Source organism: Lycorma delicatula, chromosome 3 (assembly GCF_047948215.1).
Source record: "Lycorma delicatula isolate Av1 chromosome 3, ASM4794821v1, whole genome shotgun sequence".
NCBI lineage: Eukaryota > Metazoa > Arthropoda > Insecta > Hemiptera > Fulgoridae > Lycorma > Lycorma delicatula.
The window spans coordinates 169,823,270-169,837,051 of NC_134457.1; the positions used below are offsets into that span (position 1 = coordinate 169,823,270).

General features: G+C 28.1%; 1 protein-coding gene across 1 annotated transcript in view; it reads right to left on the minus strand.

Annotated features, from left to right (window-relative positions):
• LOC142322191 (PX domain-containing protein kinase-like protein) overlaps window positions 1-12,779 on the minus strand; it is a 50,050-nt gene extending 37,271 nt beyond the window's left edge. Inside the window, exons 1-2 of the mRNA XM_075360981.1 lie at window positions 12,533-12,779; window positions 3,162-3,350 (exon numbers count right to left, since the gene is read on the minus strand). Of these exons, the coding sequence (XP_075217096.1) occupies window positions 3,162-3,350; window positions 12,533-12,634 (291 nt within the window). The 5' untranslated portion in view covers window positions 12,635-12,779. The remainder of the gene's footprint in view (window positions 1-3,161; window positions 3,351-12,532) is intronic.
• Window positions 12,780-13,782: the final 1,003 nt, after the last annotated feature.

Sequence of the window (13,782 nt, forward strand, 5' to 3'; positions counted from 1 at the left end):
TGACCAGAAAAGATAGCACTCAGATTCAAGATTGACCTTTAAAGCGACAAATAAGACCTATATGATAACAAATGTCCATGCCCTAACAATAAAAATGTAAAAGCAAAAGAGGAACTAAATACTGAAGAATTTTGCGAAGAAATTGATCACTCGTTAAGTGATACTCCTGATAATCACATAAAAATCCTGGTGGGGGTCTAACGCATGAATTGATCTAGAAAGAAATTCAGAAACATTACAGGAAGATGGAGAGCACATAAACATACAAATAGAAATGAACTAAGATTGATAAACCTCTGCCAAGAAAACAACCTAATATTGAAGACTTCAGGATTTAAGAGAAAAATAAACTAGACCATGCAATGGACAAAAACTATCATGAAGAAATCTATAATGTAAAAGTATTAAGAAGAGTTGACATACACTCGGATCACTACATTTCAAAAATAAAAAAAAACTAATCCCAAAATGAAAGTCTATAAACAATAATAAATTCTAAGAAAAAAGAAAATACGAACCCACAAAAATAATAAACAATCACACATTCAAAGAATCAACTAAAACCCTACTGAACAACAGACTAGAAGAACTGACCAGTAAACTCAACTGCTGAAGAAAACGCTCCACCAAATACAAAGAAAAACATCAGTGGTGGAACAAAGAATGTTTTGAGATCATAAAAAATGCCACCAAGAGTAGCTTCCAAGAGTACCATCAAAACAAGGAGACCAGAGAATCTTTTAAAAACCTGCTAGAGGAATGAAAAAAGGCAGCAAAAAAGATAAGAAGAGTGAAGTGCAAGCATCAAAAATCTATCCTAGATACTATCGAAGAAGAATTTAACAAACATAAATAGACTTTTATAAAAATTTTAAATCCCGCCTTTATAAATATTCCCCCTCCAACCCTAATACTTAAAAATAAGGAAGAGAAACTGAAATAATATGGAGAATGCACAAATATTAGCAAATCACTTTCAGAAGTTATTGAACTGTAATCTCTTAAACTTCAACCTTCAAACAAAAAAATAAAACATCTTTGGAAAATATCATCCCTCTAACCATAAAAGAAGTAAGATCAGCAAACTCTTAAAAATTAACAGTAGAACTGCGGAAAAATGCTAATAATCAAACAACTGAAAATCTCCACAAACATTAAGTATAAAGATTTAATTTGATTAAAATTTTTTTGAACATGGAAGAAAAAATTATCCTTTAAAACAAGAAAAAATTAAATTCTGAAACAGAGAAATTACAATATCACAGAGTAACAGAGACTCCAGAGGGCTAAAAGAATGGAGAGTATTGGGAAAAGAAGAAAAATTCCCAGAAATTATTGACTCCAATGAGAACCTAAACCACAAAAAAATTAAATAGAACATAAAACATCACATTACAAGCTGTACAGAACAGTTTTACCTACTCCAATTCAACAATATATTTAAAAGTCAAAGTGATACATAATGAATTATCAGAATGTAATCTAAAATAACATTATGCAGCATGATTAGACAATGAACTTCAAAACATTCCAATAGTTCAGAATGCCTGGCAGATTCTGAATAACAAAAAATTAAATAATATTTTGATTTTGTTTTTGAATAAATCATCTCACAGAAATATTTTGTTAATCCTATACTTACTTGCAATTTCCTAATGTGATGAGCTATATTAAATAATTAAGACTCTTTCAGATAATGATTAAATGATTACCACCAATAACAATGGATTTTTATTAAATTTAAATACAAAAATGCAACAAAAAAAATAACAGGAAGTTTGATTACTGTAAATGTAAAAGTTATGCACAAACACACACAAAAATACTACTGCTACTTCATGCTAGCCGACTTTAAATTTCCAAAAAATGAAGATAACTAACATTTTTAAAAACATATAATTAATATATAACTAATTAAACAGGATGCACCAGTAAACCATAAAGAAAATTTAATGTCAGTACAATACATGCAATACCACACAATAACCCAAAAGATCTGAGGTGATTTTTTTTTTTTAAACTGAAGGGGGAACAACCAAAAATTATCACCCCTCAACACCAAAAACAAGAAAGCAGGATTGATTACCAACTAACACTTGCAGTCATAAAAAAAACTAATTTACATGATCATAACAGAAACCAACTTTTGGGAAAGGAACTTAAGGAAAGAAGAAAGTTTAATGTGTATAATAAGTGACTGTTGTAAAGGTTGAGGTAAAAAGACTTTAATGATAATTCAAGAATATAAGCCAACAACCCAATATATATATTGATGAAAAGAATACTATAAGTGTAGCACCACGAATTATGAAAAAACAAGCATCAGCATTATATTAAGTGACTGAAATTTTATAGTAGTGGGTGAAAGTAATCATGGCAAAATATCAGCAACAGCTGGACTGAAAATAATAAAAGGGCAATGCAGGTAATTTCTGAATGAAGAATTATCTGATATAAGCTAACACATTTCAAAAATCACAAGAAGATAACCAAATGATTCACATAAACCATTAAAAATCATTATCATATTACATGGATATATTTCAAACTGATTACATACTTACATAAAAAATTTACAAAAATGGTAAGAAAAGCAAGATACTCTGGATGGGACATCTAACAGATCTAGTGAAAAAAATCATATGTAATAAAAAAAATTTTTAAATGTATACCAAATGGTAAAAGGAATTTTTCTACAGCTTCTAGATAGTATATAGCCAGATCCTTTCCATCAGGACACTTAAAACTAAACAATCATGTCATGAATCCATATAGCATTAACTAGAACCCATATAACACAAACAGGGAGGAAGAAATAAAAAAATTACAGAAATAGTGTATGAAAAAAAAATGATCTACCCGTAGAAGAACTTCAAAACAAGGCAAACAATCCCAACCAAAGCATTAATTCAAAGCCTCCTTGAAGCAAAATATCAGCAACCTTCTCCATGATCCCTCAAAAGCAGTGGTATCTTTATTCTACTAATTTACAGCACAGGAAATATAACAAATTTAAGGATAAACTGCTCAGCCAAAAAAACTCCACTGAAGGTTAATAATGATGATACCAATACATAATTAAAAATATTGATCAATATTATTCGCATAATGATAACAACTTTGAAATAAGTAAATTTTAGGAATTTGTAAATGATATTTACCTGTAGGCCAGCCTGTCTTTCAGCTATGAATTCTCTATCAAGATTATTAATATACTTTTTTGGAGGTAATGGTAGGTTAAGAGATGATGCCTGTAATGCATGGTGTAGTGCAACAAAGTCATTGTACCTTTTATAAACTTTCCAACACTTATCGTTACCACAACCTTTACAAACTTTTATTACATACTCCTGAAACAGACAAAATTAGCTAGAAAAAAGAAATTAATGAACTAGAAACAAATATTTAATATGAGTAACGTTACAACACAACTCACTGAAGTAAATTTCTTATCATAAAAACAAGCAACAAATATTAAAATTTAAACAACATAACAGCCAAAAAAAAATTGCTCTTTAACATAGGATAATTAAAGTGTGGAGGTGATAATTAGTTCAGTCGTTGAGCTACTACGGTTGAACAAATATACATACAATACTTTTTGGGCAGTCGTGTAAAAACACTAGTAAGACAAGAACTTCATACGTATAAGATACAAGGTTTCTGAATCATTCAGAATGAAGCGTTGAGATGTTGTATTGAGTTATTCAAAAACGACTCATTCATCTGACAGATTTTTTCAAATTTTTTAAAATGTATATATACATACACATATTTATGTATCCTATGACACTCCCAGTAACAAGGATTCCAGCACAGGGTCATACATCTAAATCGGTTCAGCTGGTTGAGCTGCTATGGTGGAACAAACATACACCCTAAATACATTATACTTCTTTCTGGGCAGTTGTGTAAAAGTGAAAGAAAAGAAAAAGTCCAAAAAAATAAGATCTATCTCTATAAAATCATATAGTAGAACTATTTTTATGTAAGCATGACATTTTGCTCTATGAGAAAGAGGTTTATTATTCATAAAAAATAACAGGCTAATGCCCAGTAACAGTTACTGTGTTGGATTATAAATAATATTTTTAGGAGTATGAAAAATGACATGCCTATTGGAACTCAAACCCAGAACTTAAGGATGAAAGGCAGAGATGCGACTACTCTGCCAGGAGATAAGCATATATCATTATTTTATTAATACATATTTAATTACATGTAAAGAACTGCCCACCAGTTTATTTAAAATAAAATATTTCCTTTTATAAAGCCCACATAACTCTGTTGAAAATCTTTAATTTTTTTATTAAAAAAATAACATTTAAAAATAATACTAAATAAAAAGCTTATTTAAAAATCTGAATTTTCATCATTTTTGTTTAATATGTAAAAATAATAATGTGTTATAATGTCCCTTCCCATTATCCACAATCTAAGTCATTGTAACTACCTTCTAAGTAATGTTTTTCTTTTGTAATGACTTAATTTATTTATTATGTTTATATATTTGTTACTGTTACTTTATATACTAGTATTGATTATTTTCATGTATTAACACAGAATTTAACAACCTATATAAAAAAAAATATATATATATATATATAAAACTAACATTTTTTAATAGGAAAAATAAAGATACTATTTGTTGACTTTTTCTAAAATTATTGCTAAATTTTATTGCTATGATTAACAATTTTAATCAGAAACCACGATAATAAATCACAATAAAAAAACAAAATGGCTGCCATATCAGTTTAGTTTAACTTTTTGCAATAACTCTGTTGTTTGTCATCGGATTTTTATGACTAAGATGTAGTTTTGTTCACAAAAAAATGCTTCATAATTTTTAAAGTACAATACAATTTGACATATCCAATAATTCCTAAGCTCTTTAATATTGAAAAATTAAAACAACTGCCATTTTGAAATTTATTTATTCATTAGTCAATGAAGACTATAGTTATTGTTTTTCCTATTAAAAAATGTTAGTTTAAAATAAAGTACAAAATTTTATTGCATTATCTCCAACCGTGCTTTAAAAAATATCTTTTTCTTAAAAAACACAAAAAATGGCAGACACAAAATGCGTTTTTGGGCCTATGTTCACGGGACATTTTTTCTTCAGTATGTTAAGTAGAATCGTTTTCTAGAGTTTAGCCTCATCTTTTATGTGAGGCCAAACTCACTTACTGCGATTGTGTATTTTGTAATGCTATTCTAATCAAGGTTCTTCCACAATTTCCCTTGTTCCATCATAATGCTTAGGCTGTTCATATCTTTGCTGGTGGACTAATTTACCTAAAATGATGTTATTTTCTAAATACAACCTTAGTTTATTATCATAAGTTCAAACTTCATTTAAGAGAATAGCAATGTGATTTTTTCACATTCTTCCTCAAACAGATTATTTTTATCAGATGCTATGATTCAAGTCCTAAACAGTATGTAGTAAGTAAATGTAATGAAATCAGTTAGAATGGTAAGAACATGTTATATTCATAAGTAGACACCACAATCTGCACTAAAAGTGTTTAAAATGATGATGTTTAAAGTGAATGTTTAAAATAGATGTAAAGGAGTAATATAGGTTATTAACATGATGTTCTTTTTATAATGTATACTGATAGGATTACAAGCCATAGCTCAGAGCTACAAGGTTCTATAGTGTATTTATGAAATAGATACAAGCATAAGGAGAGTGAACCTTTTGTTTTCATAAATGCTGCCCTGGAAATCAGTGCTTCCTTGTTGTATTATCAGGAGGAAGAAAGCAAGGATAAGGAAAGAGAGAAAATAGGGAGAGGGTAGACTCTCCCACAAGCAAGAGACACAAAACAGAAGCACAATCCTATGAAGAATATAATAATAAGAATCCGTCTTGGGACTCATGATCTTCCCCCATCAATTTTACCACATGATAATTAGGAACTAATCTACTACACAGGCCTGTTGGGTCTCCCAAATGAAAAAGGAGTAGCATAGGATAATTATTAACAAATTAACCAGCTGCTAAAGCTGCAAGAATATGTTTCCTTTCTAATTGATAACAGCATTTTATTACTTTTTATTTTACATTTTTTTAAATTTATTTATAAAATTAAATAATTAAAATGTTAAGTGATAATAAGAAGTATAAAATACATCACATTTTTTTTATTCAAGAATTGTATATCATCATCAAACATTTCATTACTTTTATGTTTAATTCAAATACAGTTGACAGATGATTAACTGTACCGAGCAGGACCATTCTCAATCCAAAATTACCTTTAATATAGTATAAAATTAGAACATTTATCTTTGTTAAAAAATTAAAAAGTCAAAGTTAAAATCAATAATAAAAATAAAATAGAAATCCACATGGACTAGCTAGCCAAAGTTATGAGACACAAGTCACAGAGTCACATATAACTTTGGCTAGCTAGTCCATATGGATTTCTATTTTACTTTTATTATTGATTTTAACTGACTTTTTAATTTAATTTTATTAAATGACACTATATTTCTCTCTCTCTCTCTCTATATATATATATATATATATATATAATTTTATATGCAATTTTTAATTTTAATTTAAATTTTAAAAAAAATTTTGAATTTAAAAATTTTTAGTTTTAATTTGATAAAGGATATTTTAACAATTTTTAATTTTAAATCTAATGTATAGTATAGGATTTTTAATTTCAATTTTAATGTGTAATTTGTTATGAATGATTTGAAAAAATATATAGAGCTTGAATTAAATACTTCATTCCATGCTTGGAATAAAGTAGGTATTCATCCTATTTTATTACATTATACTGTAATTAGATTTGATTGGATTAACATAATGTTCATATATATATTATAAATGTATTAATATTAATCTTATTATAATATAATAATAGTTTATATATAATATGTATATAAACTATAATATATTTGTATAATTGTATTATACAATATATTTGTAATAATTGTATAATTCATTCAATAAAGTCCTATTTTTATTTTCATAAAAAATGTTTAAATATAAGTAACAATACAAAGTTTCTGAATTTTTAAAAATTTTGGAACCTCCATATCAACTGGGCTTTTTTATTGATTATAATGATTGCAAAAGTAAGATTTAAGCATCAAAATTTGCAAATTACAGATAAACATTTTTTTTTTATTTTGGGGTCTCCCTTATCCTGTGGGGGTAATTTAAGTTTTCTTTAGAAATGCTCCTTAATAAAAAAAAAAATAAACTTAATAAGATAATAAAAAACATGTTTTACTTTATTATCTGTAAAAGAGTTTATAAAACTATGTGGTGAGGAAAAATGTAAAAATTCATTTAGGTACTTTAAATTCAAATAGAAACTACAAGAACCATTTTTAGGAATATTTGTAACTATATTCATACTACAAACATTAATTACTCTGGTCACATTAAGTAAAATAAACAATCACTCTCAATGTAGAAATAACATAATAGTTAATATAATCAATTAAACATAGCTATTCTGCATTCAAAATTTCAAGAAGCAATAATTAAACAAGAAATAAACAATGAAAATTAAAAAACACAACTGCCGAAAAAACATTCCTGACAAATATTGCTCTTCAATACAGGATAGGGAAAAGCATGCGGATGACAATTTTGTACATTAATCATTTTTATATTTAACCTATGACACTCCCGGTAACGTAAGGATTCCAACATGTGGTCATACATCTAAATCGGTTCGGCCGTTGAGAGCTGGTACAATGAAACAAACGTACAACCATACATAAATAAACAATAAATATAAAACACAAATATAAACAATTTACACTCCTTTTTGAACAGTTGTATAAAAACGTTGGTTACATGAATAAAATTGATCATTTGGTCTATCACATGACAGAGTTGAAAGATCTATCAGATGAATGAGTTGTTTTTGATTTACTTGCATCTCAACGCTTCATCCTAAATGATTTGGAAACCACGTATCTCATACATAAAATGCGAGTTATTCAAAAATGACTCATTCATCTGATAGATTTTTAAAATAATAAATAACAACAGTAATAATAATAATAAAATAAATTAATAAATTTTACTTCTGTAATTCATTCATTCAATATTGTAGCATATCTTTAAACACAACTATTTTCGATATAAATAAATCAATACTGAAAATACTATTGATTATCCACTTATCATATATATACTTTTTTTTTTTTTGCCTTGTCATTACAATTAAACATACATATTTATATACCTTACGATCCCCAAAACATAAGGATTCCATTCCAACACGGGGTCATACATCTAAATCGGTTGGGCTGTTGAGCTGCTACAGTGGAACAAACATACATACATACACCCTAAAAACACTACACTCCTTTTTGGGAAGTCGTGTAAAAAGGAAACTAGCTATAATGAATAGTGTATCTGCCTTCTGTAACTGTATGAATTAAAAAAATTTTAATTTAATAAAAATTTAAACGAACTCTAACTAAATTCACTTTTCTGTCAATGTCTTGCAATTTTTTTGTTACATAACCAAAATTAAATGAAATTATTAATTAAAATTCATGAAGAGAACAAAAAATTTCATTTTTACAATTTTTACTTAAAATCAATACCACCCATTAATGAAAAAAAAACCTTAAAATATTAGCAAAACATCACATATACAATACTAAATTAATCTAGAAATATTAATTTAAGTATATTAACTGCCTAATACCTCTCTTTCTTATTTTCTAGCTCAATCAGAATGTTTTACAATAGTAAAACATTCAATAATTACACTGATCAACAATGATTTTGTTAAATGAGAATGAATAACTGATTCTTAAAGTATTTTTTATGCTGATTTTAAACATGAAATCAGAATTCTTTTATCAGCCTTAGTTTTTTTGTAACTAGCATTCTCATTTTCTGATAGTATCGTGCATGAACTCCACAAGCACAGCACTTTATGAACGTATTTTATTATATTATTTATCAACTAAATAGCTTTTGTTTATTTATCACAGTCCCTTAATTGTTGTCACATTGAATTGTTAGACATTAGTAATCATGTTTAATATTTACACACTAATTAAAATGAATGAACAAGAATTTTCATCTTACTGTAAACATATAATCCACTCATTAGTTATTTCTGTCATTATTATATTTACTTATAAACTATCATGCAAACTAGAGAGATATTTTTAATTCTCAATCAACTGCAAGTTTTCAAGTGTGTAACATTCAGTTTTGTAGCTGACTTTTGTGTTTGCGGGTGTGTTGTTCAGTAGAGTGCAATTCCAATGGTTTGGAGAAAACCGAAGGATCACACCACCAACTTTTATTTTTGTGTAAAAAGAATTCTGGGATAACAGCTAAAACTAGACGTACTGTTAAATACCCTGATATTCCCTCTACCATGCGGCCAGTGCCACATACCCAAGAGCTTCCAATTCCAGTACCACCAAAAACATGGAACTTGGATGAAGATGTCAAATCTTGTGCTAACTTTTAGTGATGAAGAAAGAGATCCAAACTTTTAAGAAAATTTACTGAGAACCCATTTTAATAAATCAGAATTAAATGCTCTAGTTCATGATCTAAATTTATCAAAGAATCAAGCAGAAATACTGACATCAAGACTGAAAAAGATGGCATTTTTTACAACCAAACACTAAAATAAGTGCTTTCCGTGACAGACAGTCAGAATTTGAACACTTCTTCACTCAGTATGAAACCTTAGCATACTGTAATGATGTGGAACTTTACTGGAAGCTTTGGGACATATACACCATCCTGACATTTTATAGACTCGTCAAAGCTTATTTTTTTGAAAGCAGTTTTACTTCACATTGAAAATAAATACCTATCAATATCATTAGTTACTGTTCAAAAGAAGGAGTCTTATGAAAATATGAAACTTTTATTGAGCAGGATTCAGTATGAGAAACATTTATGACATATTTGTGAATTAATAGCAGTTTTCTACATTTTGTTGCTTTTTGTAGGAGTGGGACAACAGGGATAGGAAGAACCATTATATAAAAAAGCAGTGGCCAAAGAGAGAGGTACTGAGTACAAGAGAGAAGAATGTTGTTAGTCAGGCATTAGTAAAAGTTTTATCTACCATCAGAAAAGGTTTATCTACCACTACGACACATTAAGCTAAGTTTACTCAAAAATTTTGTTAAATCAATGCATCATAATGGTGCAGAGTTTCAGTTTTTAAAAAACAAATTCCTAAAATAAGGGATGCTAAAATAAAGGAAAGTATATTTGTTGGACCGCAAATAAGAAAACTAACAAATGATCCGGGTTTGAAGAATGTTTGAATGACTTGCAGTTTGCTGCTTGGAAATAATTTCAAAATGTGGTAAACAACTTCCTTGGAAACTGTAAGGCCAATAACTACAGAGAAGTTGTGAGTGAACTCCTTCAGAACTACAAAGAACGTGGGTGTAATTATGTCACTCAAAATCCATTTACATTCACATCCGTTTTTTTTCCCTAACAATCTCGGCACTATTAGTGATTAACATGGAGAATGCTTTCATCTGGAGATATCTGCAATGGAAATACGTTACCAGGGAAAATGGAACCCAAAAATGTTAGCCGACTAGTTTTGGAATCTAACGAGGGATCAACCTACAGCAAATTACAGCAGAAAATCCAAAAGAAACAGATTTTAGGTGACTACAAAATGCATGTAATGTATTATCATATTACATTCACCAAACATTTTTTATTTTAAAAAAATAACATATGAAATCAGCATAAAAGATACTTTAAAAAATCAGCCATTCACTCTCATTTAACAAACAAAAAATTAAATTTTGTTGATTAGTGTTACTGACTATATATCTATTCTTATTTCAGTTGAAACATATTTTTTGAAATAAAAACAAAATTCATTATTTTTATTTTTGAGATAATTAGAAAATATGAAAAATTTAACATGTATAATGTTATTACAACTGGGACACAGTAATGTTTGAAAATGAAAGTAAACGTTTTTGCTTCATTACACACTATCAAAAAATGTGCATATGAATTCACATCCTTGCAATTTTCCCTATGTAAATGAATGAATAAATCAGCTATCAAGTCCTATGAAAATTTCAACAAGCCATATTTTGCTTGCTTATTCCTGGTTGCACCACTATTACCTGTCTGCCATTGCATGTGATCAACTAGATCATCCATAGTACAAAACTAATGAATCCAACATATGCTATTCAACCTTATTATGTTGAGGGAGTACATTAAACATATAGCTGGAGGAGAAGGAAGTTTTCATCTTACGAACTTACTATGGTAAGGTTAGATAATCTCTACAACCAATACTATCTCCATTGTAATGATTCAATGAACATCAATGGCAGATTGTCATTGTACCCTTGATGATAAACATTAAATTGAATATTTACCAAGTCAGGGCATGATTTTTAAACAATGTACTAACACTTTACCATGTCTTTAATAAAATTTTATAATTTGTTATGAATATTTTAGATTACTAAATATAATTTTAAACAATTTACAATTGAGGATCTAATCCTCAATGTGTGAAGAAAGTAAAACTTGCAAAATTAAATACACTTATTGGTAATAAGTGTATTAATTACAAAATGCATATATTTTTTTAAAATTGACTTATAATGTTTATTTTGTCAAACAAACCTTTTACAAAAGAAACATTTTTCATTATCCAATAACTTCAATTTGATTGTTGGATATTTATTACCCAGAAACGGAATATTATAAAGGAATTTTGGGGTATAGGAGACGATGTAGTTTTATTTTAATTTATGAAACTCACATATTTCAAACGAGTATAAAAACAAAATTAATCTTTCATACGATCATAAAAAACATTATCTAACGTACTACTAGTGCAATCAGAAAAAAAGTTCAAAATAAGTGATTGGTAACAGATGTTTCTGTAGTAAGTTTTGGTAAATAAAAGTATGAGGGAAAAAATCAGAAAATGATAAACTATACACCTGCACAAAATTAGGTTTGAATAAACTATAATTATAAAATGATTTTGTTTGATTCAAGCATCCTTCAATAAACTCCTATCAACACAAAACGTTTCTGCTAAACTCTACGGTACATTTAAATCTAGCTGCTACAGATCAGGAAAAAATGTCACGGGATTTGGAGTAGCATTTATCAACTGCAATATTTTAATTAGACTTTTATGAATTTTTAACATTTTTAAATGTATCGTTTTAAAAATATATTTTCAGGCTAATTATCAAACATTACAACAAACACCGGAATACCATTTCCGATTCTACGAATGCAGCTAACTTTTAATTAATACTAATACGTAATTATAAATTTCATTAACTACTCAAAATAAATGACGTTTGTAGGTTATGAACATTAAGTAAATTACGCAACTACACAAGAGCTATTGTCAAATGTAACTAATCATAATTTCTATATCATCTTAATTTGTTATTAATAATAATAAAACTTCTGCAAGTACAGTTACCGGTTACCGAAGTATTTCAATAACCAATCAAAAAACATAAACTTCATAACGAAGCTTACCGTATGACCTCGTATGTATTGTGTATTTACTATCAAACAACGTAACTCTATCGTATCATCTAAACAAACTTTTCTTCGAGCGTTATTCTCAAACACTGCCATTGATTACTGTAAAATGAAACACAATTGTCCCTGAAGACATCACAACAGTAATGCTGTAATGCTTTCAGAGAATTGAGCACTTCAATAAATAGCATGAAGCAATAAATGCGAACACCTCCAACAAACGCCTGGCAACGACCAACGACAACAGGGAACAACACTCGATATTAGCCCAAAAAAAGTTGACTAATTAAAAAACAAGTCCACCAGACATATTGACAACAGATATATAAATACCTCTATCATTCCGAAATAAAATAGAATCTATCACATAAAATGTATTCTCAAATAGTTATTTATATGTTTAAAATTATATTCTTACAGAATATTTTAATGTATCATAAAAAATTAAGTTACGTTTTTAGCCGCTGAATTTTTTGGTTTTCGATTTAATCAATTTTTAGAACCATTTAAAAATGTAAGAAAAAAATTAAATGCCTAAATTCAATACGACAAAAATACCGCGTTACCATTTCAAAAACTCGCGACCCATTGAAAATGTTTTTGCTTAGCTGTTATTTATATGAAACGAAGTTATCTGAATACTGATAACAATTTTATACTTATATAATTATGTTTGTCACTTTGATTAATAAACTCATTTTGGGTACATTTAAAGAAAATTTTAGAATGCTTTAATTTAAAATAATAATTTTACACAGTTTCATCCATGTCAAAGAAAAGCATCAAAAAGGTTTTAACATCTTAAACAAATAATTGTTGAAATTAATTTTTTATTCATTTTTTTAATCTCCAGGACCACCGTTAGGTATTGTGTTAGAGGATGATATGAATGATTTGTAGCATGTATGCAATGCCATGCTGACCAGGATTTGAACCCAGGACCTCTGGATGAAAGACCAAGATGCTACCACTTGTGCCACGGAGGCTGACAGTTGTAGTTAATTATTACAATTTAACCCACCTTATCATGTTTGTTGAATTTGAAAATTCATAAAGTTATAAAAAAATTAATTTATTTTTTCAATATTGCAACATAGGTTTTCTGTTTTTAAACAATTACAATTTACAGTCTGCTGTGGAAAAATACTTGCTGAATTTTGCTTTCAACTCATTGAAGGAATGAATTGTATCAACATAAGAACAAGGTTATATGTCTATCATAGTTACGCTTACCATGATTTTTA